Genomic DNA, 14,461 nt, shown 5'->3' with positions numbered 1-14,461 from the left:
AAACAAACTTACGACCGGAGCCACGGTGAATGTACCTGGGTCGTCGGAGGAGTCCATTTGATTTGATGGCAGAGATGCATGATGGGGTGGAGCGGGTACCGAGCAGAAGAAGCCCTGCGGCGGAGTACCTCAGAGCCATGCCAGGCAGGAGCGAAGGGACGAGTACGAGGCCAAGGTCGAGGAGGCAAAGCGGCAAACGCAGCGGCAAACGACTGCAGCCGCTAATCAAGACCACAGCGGCAAACAGCCACCGCCGCAAACAACGGGAGCGGGCCTGAGGAAACAGTGGAGGAGCCGGGCAGGCGAAGCCAGGAGCAGAGGGCAGACCCAACGGTCAAAAATCCGCCACGACCACCAGAAAAGCAAACTATGTACAATGGCCCAGTCGGAGAAGCGGCGAACAAGTAACGCCAGCGTCCTCTCCAGACCGGACCGGAAAGTGAGCGTCCGCCAACATAGTGTTACAGATACGACTTTGATGGTATGGTGGGCCGAGCGGGATGGCCGCCGTATCCGTACAAGTTACCCCGATTGCACCCGGGGTTGACTAATCGCGCTATGCTGGCTCAATGAGAAAAAGAAGACACCCGGCTGGATTACAATCACACAATACGACACCAGAGATACGGTTCTCAAAGGTTGTTATTACAATTGCGGAAGGTTTAGATTACAGGGACAAGAGGGAAACATAGGAAGGTGGGCACTTAAACACACTTATATTATCCCCGGACAGACGACAGGTAAACGCGGGACAAGGCTCACTCACACGGGGTTTGATGGCCAGGAAAGCGGGTAGCGATCGCTCCAGGTGCACCTGTGCTCAGGGCAGGATCACGTACGGTGGTGTCCAGAGATGCGTGAAGGTATCACAGCGCTTGTGGGTCGCGACTTTGGTCTCAAGCTGGGGAGGTCGCTCAGCGCTCGGGAGGGTGGCGTCTTTTCCTTCCAAGCTCGGGGCGCATCTTTCTTCACGTCCGGCGCGGGGCCGCGTATATCCGGCGGGGAGTCACGCCCTCGCTCGTTAGCTCCGCCCCATATGGCATCGGCCCATGGCTTCTCATTGGGTGCGGGGGTTACCGGCTCCGCCCTTGACGAGGGGCCGACAGGGAGCCCCCTTCTGGGTAACCCCGTCGAGCACATGTTCAATGGCGGCCAACCGAGCCGGAGTGAGGACGCAAAGCCGCTGTTGTTGTGGTTGTTGTTGGAGCTTGAGATGATGGGAAGAGATGCGGGGAGGTATGGGAAGGTCCTAAACTCCTACTGGTGCCATATCATCACATTCTGGTGCAACGAAGAGTCATAATTAATGGAAACAAGTCCTTAACTGACATAGATTAAGAATAACTAGCAAGATGTCCTATAATTGTCTACGTGTGGTGCGGGGGACCTGGGCACGACATTTAATGGGGGAATGAAGGGGAAGATCGGCTCTAATGGGTGTTGTTTACAGACAATGGGACTAGGGAATGGGGTAAGGGGAGAGTTGGGGAGTATCGGAGAAGATAGGGGAATATTTACAAGCGGATATGGAGGCCAAATTCCATATTCGCAACATTGCACCCTTCTCTACCCTCGGGGCGTCCCGACCCGATAAATTTTTACCTACTTTAGTGTGGCACGCAATGTAGTTCCCTCTACTATTAACTCTACCCTGAGTGCGACAGTTTTACAGATATTCACAAATGAGTAAATATGTCCCCCTGCGACGTTGCACCCTTCTCCTCACAGAAACACACCCACAGGATAACCGAATCCGGAAAGAATTCTCAAACTAAACATACAGCCGGTAGGGAGCATTATTTACAAGACTACGCTGCTATTTACACTACGATCCAGGACCTGTTTTTGGAGGAACACATGCAGATGTTATGCATAGAGAGAGCGCGCTTGCCAACATCGATACACCAACCCACGAGTGCTCTGTGGCCGACGGCCTTTAATAACGTGCAGAGCACCCTTTCCGAGCATCAACAGCACCACCCCACCACCAATCGGTGCAGTCACCATTGTTCAATGATTAAAAATAAATGCGACAACCCCTAACCCTGCAGGTGTCTCTTGCTCTTCTTGTGGTGCACTTGGTGTCAACTAAAAGTGGTTCACCTGTATGGCATAGGTGCCACGTTGACCCATAGGTCCTTCCACGGGTGGTGCTTGGCCGCAAACGAACTGCGGTCCATCGTGGGTGGCCACAAACATTGCGGTCCATATGGTGTATCGATCCCGGCAGCAAGCAGCGAAAGTGCAGGCCCACAACTGCGTCGCCAGCACCTCTCTCTCCTCTCTCTCTACCCCAAAGCCAGATCCTCGGAGGTGGGAGACAAAAACAAGACAAGTGAGCAAGGTGGTAAGGGCGCAAAAGTGCACGCAATGCAAGGTGATGCACACTGGGGGCACATGGGAACCAGGTGAGACAGGTACGTTCCTACCGTACGCCCCCCCCCACCAGGTAACCTACATGGCCCCTCCCTTACCCCTTACTGTATCAACAAAACACAACACTACCCATAAACATCTACTTTACAAATCCACAAACATCCCTACTGTCTTCCCCGTTCCTCCCATATACCAAATTCGTCTTCTCTCCCTCCTAACCAATCAAATTTGCCATTTTCAACTCTCATCAAAATTTGCCATTTTCAACTCAACATCAAAATTTGCCATTACCAATTCATCATCAGTCCCTCCTAGGGAGGGAGAGATGGAATCACCCCAATGTCTCATCCACGTCGTGATGCGTCTCACAAATCCTCACAGCAATTCTCATTTCTGCAACACAACCAAAGAAAACACAGGTGTGGAGTCATCATCATCACCACAGGTAAGTGGCTGCGTATGGTGCGACAGGTTCATCAATCCTAACTATCTCCTCAATGACTTTAACAACTTTACACTACCCGGGGTCTCTCTCCGGCCAAACCATTGGCCCTCTTACACTATGGGTTCTAAAAACCAATTCCCATTGGCCAAACTGTGGTGCTCTTCAATTTGGGGTCTCACTCCCCCGATTCATCTCCCGGTGCCCTCGCACAATTTCTGGGCTGCGGCGTGTACCTCTCCCAGTGGGTCTACCCACCTGCACACCTCCACCACTGCAGTTGCCTCCGAGCTTACCTGCTCCTTACCCTAACCTAACTACCTGGGGAAGGCCCTCTGGCTCTCTCCCCACTCCGTGCCCTCTCTGGCACTGGGCTGCCCGATCCACACCCGGGATCCTCAGGCACCCACTCACAACTACCGGCTCCCAGAGCCCACCTGCGGCCTCACCTGGCCGACATCCTCACAGTGGTGGAGTGCCCAACCAACTACACACACTAACAGGCTACACGCCCAGCCATTTCCACAACACTAATGCACCCATTCACAACACCATTCTGCAACCGCACCACAAATGCCAATATCCAACCACAATTTACCTGCACCCTCTACCTAACACTTACACTACCCGCCCCGGGTGCTCGTGAAAGGGGTCCACTCTTCCCCCATCCACACCTTCGCACCATGCACACCACTCCGTACCACTCACTCCAACTCTCTCCACACACCTGTACCTGCACACCTGTGCTCTCACACCTGGTGCCACCTGCACCCTTCTCTCCCCAAGCGCATTCGCGCTGATCCACACACTCACTACTCATACACTGCTCCACACACCTGTCCAGTTGCACACCTGTGCAATCCCACCTGTTCAATTCTCACACACACAGCATCATCTCAGCTAACTACTCCCTTCTGAAACTTGCGCTTCCCAGTCGTCCCTTTAAACTATTGCGCTCCCTCGTCATTATCATCCATACTAATCTACCTGCGTCCCCACTACAGGTATCAGTCACTAACTAATCTTAACGTTACCTAAGGTCATCTTCTCTAGATCCCTACACACAATATCCTAACCCACCCGGGCTAGTTTTCACTGCCATACACCCCATAAGCTATTGCTCCTTTGCCCCCCCCGCATGGGAAGGATGGTGGATTTGCCATCCCACCACATCGGGGGTCTCTCACTACCAATTTTGCACATCAAATTTCAACAAATCAAAAATTTGCCAATCACTACCCATCATCTGCCAATCACTACTGCCAATCCTTTGCCAATCATCAAATTTTGTTTTTCTCTAATTTTGGGTCCAAAACACTAACCTCATCACCCAGTCTACTCACTAATACCTCTCGGTGCGCCAATTCCTGTCCAAAGCCCGGCTTCGTAAAGCCAAGCCATGACTGCTGGTTGTTTTGTGCCAGCGGCTGGATGCGTCCGGCACTCGGTGCAGGGACGGGGGCTTACCCGTGCCGAGATCCCACACACCACCTCGGCGTGGAGCCATCCAATGTCCCGATCTCGACCTGCCGGCACGTCTCAACAAAACGCGGTCGCCATAACGACCCTTCCTATCGGGCTGCCAGCTCCGCCTAGTGGAGCACGGACGCGGCCGTTCAAAGCGAGGCCCAGCACGCACCGAGGGCCTGACTCGGCTATAAGTCGTTCTAAACTCTACCCCGTCTAACGTCGATGCTTCACCTGCATGCTTACATCCCGCAGCCCGTTCCTTGCTCACACATCCAGCCGTCTCCATGCTCCTCGTCGTACCTTTCCTTACACACCCAGGTACCCTCATTCCACTCACAGCCTTGGTCACACACCTGACCACCGAACACTTTGGCACACATTCGTTGGTCGCACACCTCACCAAAACACCTCTTCGCGCCCCCTCCTCAGTCACCTCCTCTGTGACAATCACAGGTGTGCTCTCATTCGCACACCCAACCACGTGCCTCACTACCAATTCCAGCGTGCATTCCCACTCACGCTCTACCATTCCAGGTGTGCATCCTTCCATCCCAGGTGTACATCCTCGCTCACCTGTCACAACTAACTCACGCTCCTTGTCACTCTCACTACTTTCACCTCCATTCTTGACAGCGCACTCTTTCCTCATGCACCTGTCCGTCACACACCTTTCTCGCGCACACTCTCCCGTTACACCCTCTGTAACACTCACCACAGGTGGACACTCTTCCTTACTTCTGACAGCGCACTCTTTCCTCATGCACCTGTCCGTCACACACCTTCCTCGCGCACACTCTCCCGTTACACCCTCTGTAACACTCACCACACCGCGCTTCCATGTGCCCCCTCGCACACGCGCTACGACCGACTCACTCTCGCCAGCACCCTCACTCCTTGGCACGCACTTTTTCCTCACACACCCCAGAGTCGGACTTTCTCGCACACCTCCTTTTTCGCACACCAGACCTGTCGCACACTTCACCAACGGCCTCTCACGAACACCCGGGTCTATCTCGACCCCCAAGCCTCTTAAATCACCTGGCGCATCATACGCACGACCATATTGGTCACCACTTACACCGGGTCCTCTTCCTCTTCGCTTCTCCTCCATCACCTGCGAATCCCTCATCCGGTTAATGAGCACATCATCACGATCCGAACACAGACTCTGGACCAATTCTTTTACCTCCTCTTTTATCTCTTTGTTATCCCCTCTCCGTCGCTTCTTAATTTCGCTCACCCCTTCTTCCACTTCTTCTAATTTGTGCCTCACCTCTTTTATTCCCCGGTACGTCTCCTCAAGCTCATCCTCTAAGGCTACCTTGACCGTTTCCATGTGCGTCCTCACCTGCCGGTCCTTCGTCTCCATAACCTCTATCACTTCGTCCAACCTCGTTGTCAGTCCCTCACGTACCATCTGACATTCCCTCTTCGTCGCTACCAAGTCATCTTTTAGTTCTTTCTGTGTCGCCTTTAAACCTCCTAATACCGCAGTGTTCCTTTGAACCTGCTCCACTAACTCCGTCTGTCCCACCGTCAGCTGCTCCACCTCCTGCGTCAGGTCCTCTATGCCCCCTTGCAATTTTACAGTCCCCTTTCTCACCTCTTTCTCCATGCGCTCCTTACAGTGCCTCACCTCCTCGCGCACTCCTCCGACCTCCTCACTCACTCCTCTTCTGATCTCCTCTCCCATCACTTGCATCTCCTGCCCAGATGCCACCCTCATCTGCTCCATTTCCTCCCTGTGAGCATCCAGTTTGGTTTCTACCCCCATTCTGACCCCCTCTATCTGCTGCTCCATTTGTTTAACTTCCCTTTCCGCTTGGTCCCTCATGTCCCTCAATTTGCCTTCCATACTGTTTTCTAACCCCTCTAACCCTTTTTGCATCCCTTCCATTTGATTCTCTTGAGCGGCCATTCTGTTTTCTACCCCCGTTAACCCCTCCTGTATTTCCCCTAATCTCTCGTCTAATTTCCCAAATTTCATGTCTAATCCCTTAAAATTATTGTCTAATCCCTTAAAATTATTGTCTAATCCCTCACTGGTACCCCTCGCTTCGTCCCTCATTACCCCCATTTGCTCACTCTGAGCCCTCGCTTCGTCCCTCATTACCCCCATTTGGCCCTCTAATCGCCCACTATCAACCCTCATTTGGCCCTCCATCCTATCCATTTTTGCATTCAGTTGGGTCAAGAATAATCTGAGGTCAAACCCGGTTTGCCCAGCGTCCCCAGCCGCCACCGCAGGCTCGCCCTCCGCGGCGCCGCTATTTTGGGACCCTTCAACCACGTGAGCGAGCGCGCCATTTTGCGCGCCCGCTACTTCGTGCGTGACGGCGCTATTTTGCGAACCTGCCGCCCTCACTGCTTCGCTCTCCTCATGTCCCTCAATTTGGTCCTGGACCGACCCTGCTTCACTCTCCCCTACCGGACCCCAGCCGTCTTGATCCGCCATAGCGCGACTTGCAAAACTCGGTTTTTATTTTTTTTATTTTCGTAAAACAAATTGAAATTTCGCCGTTATAATTTCGCGCGGGAAACGCGCTCCGAATCGATTTTCCCTCCCAAAATTTGGGCCTAACTAATTTAGTCCCGGGTTCGAATTCCACTCCTCGACACCAATTGTTACAGATACGACTTTGATGGTATGGTGGGCCGAGCGGGATGGCCGCCGTATCCGTACAAGTTACCCCGATTGCACCCGGGGTTGACTAATCGCGCTATGCTGGCTCAATGAGAAAAAGAAGACACCCGGCTGGATTACAATCACACAATACGACACCAGGGATACGGTTCTCAAAGGTTGTTATTACAATTGCGGAAGGTTTAGATTACAGGGACAAGAGGGAAACATAGGAAGGTGGGCACTTAAACACACTTATATTATCCCCGGACAGACGACAGGTAAACGCGGGACAAGGCTCACTCACACGGGGTTTGATGGCCAGGAAAGCGGGTAGCGATCGCTCCAGGTGCACCTGTGCTCAGGGCAGGATCACGTACGGTGGTGTCCAGAGATGCGTGAAGGTATCACAGCGCTTGTGGGTCGCGACTTTGGTCTCAAGCTGGGGAGGTCGCTCAGCGCTCGGGAGGGTGGCGTCTTTTCCTTCCAAGCTCGGGGCGCATCTTTCTTCACGTCCGGCGCGGGGCCGCGTATATCCGGCGGGGAGTCACGCCCTCGCTCGTTAGCTCCGCCCCATATGGCATCGGCCCATGGCTTCTCATTGGGTGCGGGGGTTACCGGCTCCGCCCTTGACGAGGGGCCGACAGGGAGCCCCCTTCTGGGTAACCCCGTCGAGCACATGTTCAATGGCGGCCAACCGAGCCGGAGTGAGGACGCAAAGCCGCTGTTGTTGTGGTTGTTGTTGGAGCTTGAGATGATGGGAAGAGATGCGGGGAGGTATGGGAAGGTCCTAAACTCCTACTGGTGCCATATCATCACATTCTGGTGCAACGAAGAGTCATAATTAATGGAAACAAGTCCTTAACTGACATAGATTAAGAATAACTAGCAAGATGTCCTATAATTGTCTACGTGTGGTGCGGGGGACCTGGGCACGACATTTAATGGGGGAATGAAGGGGAAGATCGGCTCTAATGGGTGTTGTTTACAGACAATGGGACTAGGGAATGGGGTAAGGGGAGAGTTGGGGAGTATCGGAGAAGATAGGGGAATATTTACAAGCGGATATGGAGGCCAAATTCCATATTCGCAACAATAGTTTGCCAACGTGAAATAAATGAATACGCTCTCAAATGTGCCGTCCGAGGCAGAGTCTGTTCGCCACGTTCGGCACACGTGATAACTCGCTGCTCTCTGATTGGTTGAATCGTTTTTTGGACATAGCTCGGTAACTACTTGTCCGATTAATATGAAACCTTGAAAAGGCACATCCTCGGGTCCCCAGCAATATACCTGGCAAGTTTCAAGTATATCGGACCCGTGGTTGTCGAGAAACAGCGGTCACAGACAAACACACAGACATACACACATACACACACACACACACACAGAGATTACTGGAATTATAGATAGATATTGGGGGGACAGAGCACAGAGAGAGCTGGGGGAGCAAGGCCGGAGAGGAGGCGGTAGAAGAAAAAAAGACCACCAACCTGCCTTCCGGTGAGTGAGTGAAAGGCCCTCGGAGTTAACTTCATCGCAGGAGATTCCAATGATTCTGAAAGCTTTGGCCTCAACAGCGTGAAGCCGAGCTAGGTGTGAGGCAGGAGCACCAGCCCAGAGGGGGGGAACAGTATTCCATTGAGCTGCGGATGAAAGCCTTGTATGTGGTGAGGAGCTCAGGTGTGCCTAGGAAGGACTTCGCACGACGGAGGATGCCCAGTCGGCGACTGGCTTTGGAGGCCAGCTTGGAAATGTGGTTTTCCCAAGAAAGATCATGGCAGATAGTGAGACCCAAAAGCTTGAGCGACAGAACTCCTTGGAGAGGATTGTTGAGAAAGTAGATGGGAGGGTTTTCCAGTCGGTCCTTTCGGAGAGACATTGTAAGAGTGTGAGATTTGTCAGGATTGAAAGACATGTTCTACTTGTTTGACCAGTCTGTGATTTTGTCCAGGTCTGCAGAGAGTGAGGAGGCTGCAGACTGCCGATCTGAGGGATGAGGAATGGAGCGGCAGATAGTGGAGTCATCAGCAAAGAGATAGAGAGAATTTTCCAGAGAGTCGGAGAGATCATTGATGAAGACCAGAAATAGCACAGGGCCCAGAACACTAACTTGGGGAACTCCAGCCAGAACAGGAAGGGGAGATGAGACAAATCTATTCAGGGCCACACGTTGCCTACGACCAGAGAGGAAGTCCGCAAGCCATGAGTCGAGATTTCCATGGATACCATAGGAGGAGAGTTTGGTGAGCAGAGCTGGGTGCCAGACCGTATCGAAGGCATGTGATATGTCAAGTGAGACAGCTCTGATTTCCTGTTTGGCATTGAGGACCTCCATCCATTGTTGAGACAGCAGAAGCAGCATGTCCAGAGTAGAATGACCTGGTCTGAATCCAAATTGATGATCAGAGATCAAGCCATTGGAGAAGAGGAAGAATTTGATATCCGAAGCAATGATGGATTCCATGACTTTGCTGATAATTGGAAGCAGGCGGATTGGTCTGTAGTTGCAAGGATCCGTTTTTGCACCTTTTTGTGTAAAGCGGTAATGTTTGCTGATTTCCAAGATGCTGGCAGATGACCTTGAGCAAAACAGAGGGTGAAAAGAACAGAGAGAGGGTGAGATAGTGCGGCAGAGCAGGATTTTAGGACCCGTGGGCTGATGCCGTCTGGTCCAGTTGCAGAATCAGAGTCGAGGTTTGATTAAAAAAAACTTCTCCACCTTGTCAGGAGAGAAGGACACAGAGTCCTGGAGCAGTTGGGTTCGACTGAGAAAGGTGGGAACAGAGAGAGATGGGATTGGGACACAAGATTTTGAGGAAAACACAGAGTTGAGGCATTCGGCTTTGTCACGTGCGGTGTCAACTGTGTAGCCATTTGAGGTAAGGGAGGGGATGGAGGGGGAACAAACACCAGAAACAGATTTGACCAGATGCCACCAGGATTTGGAGGAAGGAGACAGGTTTGAGAGTTCAATCTTCAGTGTGGAGAGATAGTGCTTCCTGGCACTCCTGAGGGTAGACACACACTTGTTTCGAGCTTGGTGGAAGGAACTGAGATTGCCTTCAGTTTGATTTGCCTTCCAAGAGGCAAAGGCAAGTTGTTTCAGGGCAACTGCCTCACCACAAGATTCAGTGTACCATGGACGGGAGGAAGGGTAAGACAACTGAAGACGAGATGGGATAAATCTGTGCATGAGAGAGAGCAGTTTGCTTTGGAAGAATTCCCAGGAAGAATTGATGTCAGAGGCAGTAGAGATGGGAGACCAGTCCAGATGATTGATGGCTGCTTGCAGACCGTGCCAGTCGGCCTGAGTGAAATGCCAGACTCGTCTGCTCTGAGGAGGCTCTCTGAGAATGGCCAGAGAGATGTCCACTTTAACAAGCACATGATCAGATGAGCCGATTGGAGCAGAAGAAGAGCAGCAGACATTTGCAGGGAAATTAGTCATAACCAAGTCCAGAAGAGAAGATACTCCATTGACTGAGATCCGGGTCGGGAAATTGACAGATTGTGTCAGTCCCAATGAGTCGCAGAAGTCCTTTGCTGAGGTGCCATGGCTGGTGAGAGATGAACCCACACCCAGCCATCTGGCATGATGACAGTTGAAGTCGCCACATATGAGGAAGAGAGAGTTTGGGTGAGTTGATAGAAGTTGGTCCATGTTGTCCGACAGCGAAATGTAAATGGAGTCATCACTGTTTGGAGGATGGTACAGAACACATATGAACAAAAGGTGGGAGCGGAGAGGAAGCCGTAGCCAGAGGTACTCCTGGGGGTGGGGTGGAGAGAGGGCAGTGCAGGGAGAGTGAGGAAGAGAGTTTTTGATAAAGATAGCCACCCCACCACCAGGACGAGGCTCAGGTCTATCATACTGGAGGAGGGAGTAACCAGGAAGAGATATTAAGGAATCAGAGACATCTTGAAGGAGGAAACTTTCTGTTAAGCAGATCAAGTCTGGATTGTCAGAAGCAACCTGAATGGAGAGATCAATCAGGTTTGAGCGAAGGCCCCGGATGTTTGAGGTCCATACCGTTAATGAGGAGAGAGGGGACCATCGGGTGCAGGACAGGGGAGGGGAGGGGTAGGGTCAGATGAAGGGTGAGAGGGGGAGGTAGGAAGAGCAGTTGATAGTGTGTCAGAGATTACAGAAGAGTTACAAGAAAGGGAAGGATGAGGAGGATGAAAGGTTTGATGGTGATGGGATGAGGCACAGTGAGGAGTTGTTTGAGGGGGGGCAGAGGAAAGTAGAAGGTTGGGGGAGGTGGAGGTATAAGATAGAAGGGAGACGAAGTGGGGAGGAGGCAGCTTTGAGAAGGAGGTGGGAGGAGGGAGAATTTGGGAGGGATGGTTGGGGGGGAGATTTGAAGGGGAGGGGTTGGGGAGAGAGTTGAATGGGAGGGGAAAGGGGGGAGTTTAGGAGGGGAAGGGCAAGGGGGGAGTTTAGGAGGGGAGGGGCAAGGGGGGAGTTTAGGAGGGGAGGGGCAAGGGGGGAGATTTGGAGGGGAGAGGCAAGGGGGGAGATTTGGAGGGGAGGGGCAAGGGGGGAGTTTAGGAGGGGAGGGGCAAGGGGGGAGTGTAGGAGGGGAGGGGCAAGTGGGGAGATTTGGTGGGGAGGGGCAAGGGTGGAGTTTAGAAAGTGGATGATTAATGAAAGATGAACATTTATAACAAATTGGGTTTGTTGTGATTTTCAAGTTAGCGATCCGTTTAGGAACGATAGAGGAGGGGTGGAATGAATGAGAATTTAGAGCATGGAGTGATTTGGAATCATAAGAGATTGAATATTTTTTTGAAATGGAATGAGTTGAAGAGGAAATTGAAAGGAGCCTTTTAAATCGGAAGAAAAACAGCGTGTTGTAATATATGACTGAATAAAACATTGCAGGGGAAAATTTAAACATATTTAAACAGAACCGTGAAGAACAATCTTATATTCACAAAAATACCAATGGGGAGAGGGAGCCTAGATGGACGACCACGAGTCACTTGAACAGGGCAAAAGGTGGAAGGTAAGGGGAAAATGGTGGCGGGGCGAGACAGCGCACGTGAGCAGAGGCAAAAGCATACGATGGGACAAAAGCACACGAGGAGAAAGGGAAATAAAAGTTTTTTTTTTTGTTTTTTTTTTTTTGTGGGGGGGGGGGGGGTATGGGGGTTACAACGTTAGACAAATAGTAGATGTTCGGTGAAGTTTGGGGGAGAAGGGAAAATAAAAAACCTCGCAAAACCAGCGAAGGAAGAAACAAACACCCGACGGGGGAAGCCTGAGGCTGCAAGGCCTCACATGCCGCGCGGCAAACAAACGATTAATTTATGATAAACACCGAGATAAACACCGAGAAACATCCAAGGGACACACTACAAGTTCACACGCCGAAAGATAAAATACAGTTACGACAAAATACAATTGTGTGCAGACTTAACTTTGAAAACGTGGAGACCGTGTGGAGCTTCGAAAATTCGTGACGTCGTCTCGAGATCTCGCGAGATCAATGAGCAGACCGTGATGGCCATTGGATGGCCATTGTTACTGGATGGATTACATCCACATTACTGGATGGCCATTGGCTCCCTTCAGGAGCTCATCCGCCCTTTGTCAGGTGTTGCTTTTAGTCCTGGCAGGGTGTCAGTCACCCTCCCCACCAGCAGGTAGCGCAGGTAACCCAGTCCCAAAAGACCGAGCTTGACACATTACACTTGATTTCATACTCTTACTGTAACTTCCATTTCATACACACTAAATCATCACAAGAGAAGTGCTGACCTGTTCAATTTACAGTTCACTTCACCCACTTCACTGACATTTCTGGCTAAATTCACTTAGTTTAAATAAATTAACATATGGCTCTTTTAGCAAAACGCACATGTAGATATGCACAGTGAAAATTACATCTGCACGTCTCCAATATGACCATAGTTACTCCAATAGGATAAAATGCCAAATTCAATGATGTGTTTCGAATTGCACGAAGTTGTCTTTGGTGCATGTAATTCAAAATCTTTAAGAATACCAGCCGACATACGTTAAAATGGAGGAGTCATTTTTACTTTTATTAGAAAAAAAAAAATATATATATACAGCACTTCACATGCCGTTTTTTATTGGCTCCCCCCCCCCCCCCCCCCCCAAGGTGGCCGGAGGCATTATGTTTTCGAGTTGTCCGTCCGTCTGTCCTTACAGGTTGAACCTCGTTTTTCTCAGCAACCACATTTCCGATTGAGACGAAGCTTTCAGAATAGGAGCGACGGCGCGACGCCCATGCAGAATGTTTTATGTGAATTGTGACATCATAGGTCACGTGGTATGGCAGCCATCTTGGATTAAAAGCAAATAATTAAAAGATTATTTCTCGGAAACCGCTGAATGGAAAAATTTGAAACTTGTCACATTGTCAAGTACTCCCAATGGGGAACATAAGCATGATAATGATATCGTAGGTGAAGTGGTATACCAGCCAAAAATGTTTTAATTGAATTCCTTATCCTAAAAATCTGAAATTGCATGCACATGATCTATGACCCATTTGTATATTGACATATTAAATTTATGACATCATAGGTCACATGGGTTGGTAGCCATTTTGGATTGAAGGGAAATATTAAATAACTAGAACGGGCACTCGGTAGAGCGCATACCTTCGCCGCAGCTACTGTTCTGTACTTGGTAAAAATACGATTTTGACCTTTTCGTGACCTTGACCTTGACCTTTGACCCGATTGCTCCCAAAATCTAATCAAATGTGTCCCGTATAATAACCAATCATCCCACCAAATTTCATGCAATTCGGTTGAATACTTTTTGAGTTATGCGAATAACATACACACACACACACAGACATACAAATAAATACACAGCGATCAAAACATAACCTTCCGCTTTTGCGAAGGTAATTATATCTCTGAAACCAATCACCCTATCGATGCGAAATTTTACAAATATCTAACAGCACTGTTGCATATAGTTTGAAAATAATGATGTCATATGTCACGTGGTTTGGCAGCCATCTTGGATAGAAAACGAACCTCATCCGATCAACACGAAACTTCACAAACGTGATCCCCTACCCATACATATGCAGAGTAATGGCAACTATCCGTTGTGCGACGATGCGGAGGCATATTGGTGATACAGTTGCATTGCTCTAGTGATGTTTGGGTTTCGTTTCCATCCAATGAAACATGGAAACAACATTGATGTGATACTGTGATAGGTCAAATAATATGTTCCTGTGCCAAAGCTTCCTTGCAGTTGCATTAGCATTGCAGCTTTGGAAAAGAATGCCAATCCCTCGCCTTCAGTTTACCTCGTGTATCTGCCCCCTTTTCCATCTTTGTGCCTCCAGAGTCGTGGTGTGGAACTGTCACGTGTACGGACGTGTGCGGTGCTTGCCGAGGAGCGTCCACGAATCCCTCTGACTCATTCCTTCACCAAGCTCTTCCGTGACCTTGGCTTGAGTGCACGTGCTGTGAGTGCAGCCTTCAGCTGTAGAGTTAATCCTGCGGTTTGCCTCCAGGTTCGTGTGGTCGTTTCACATTCCTGTCTCTAT

At 50.4% G+C, this 14,461-nt stretch overlaps 1 protein-coding gene across 1 annotated transcript in view; it reads left to right on the top strand.

Annotated features, from left to right (window-relative positions):
* LOC137437988 (disco-interacting protein 2 homolog C) overlaps positions 1-14,461 on the top strand; it is a 153,101-nt gene that overhangs the window by 131,939 nt on the left and 6,701 nt on the right. The window contains exon 28 of the mRNA XM_078766702.1: positions 14,258-14,428. Within this exon, the coding sequence (XP_078622828.1) occupies positions 14,258-14,428 (171 nt within the window). The remainder of the gene's footprint in view (positions 1-14,257; positions 14,429-14,461) is intronic.

Source organism: Myxine glutinosa, chromosome 12 (genome assembly GCF_964187855.1).
Source record: "Myxine glutinosa chromosome 12, kmMyxGlut1.1, whole genome shotgun sequence".
NCBI classification, from domain to species: Eukaryota; Metazoa; Chordata; class Myxini; order Myxiniformes; family Myxinidae; genus Myxine; species Myxine glutinosa.
Note: the sequence above shows the minus strand (reverse complement) of the source record. Positions and strands in the feature narration are given on the sequence as shown.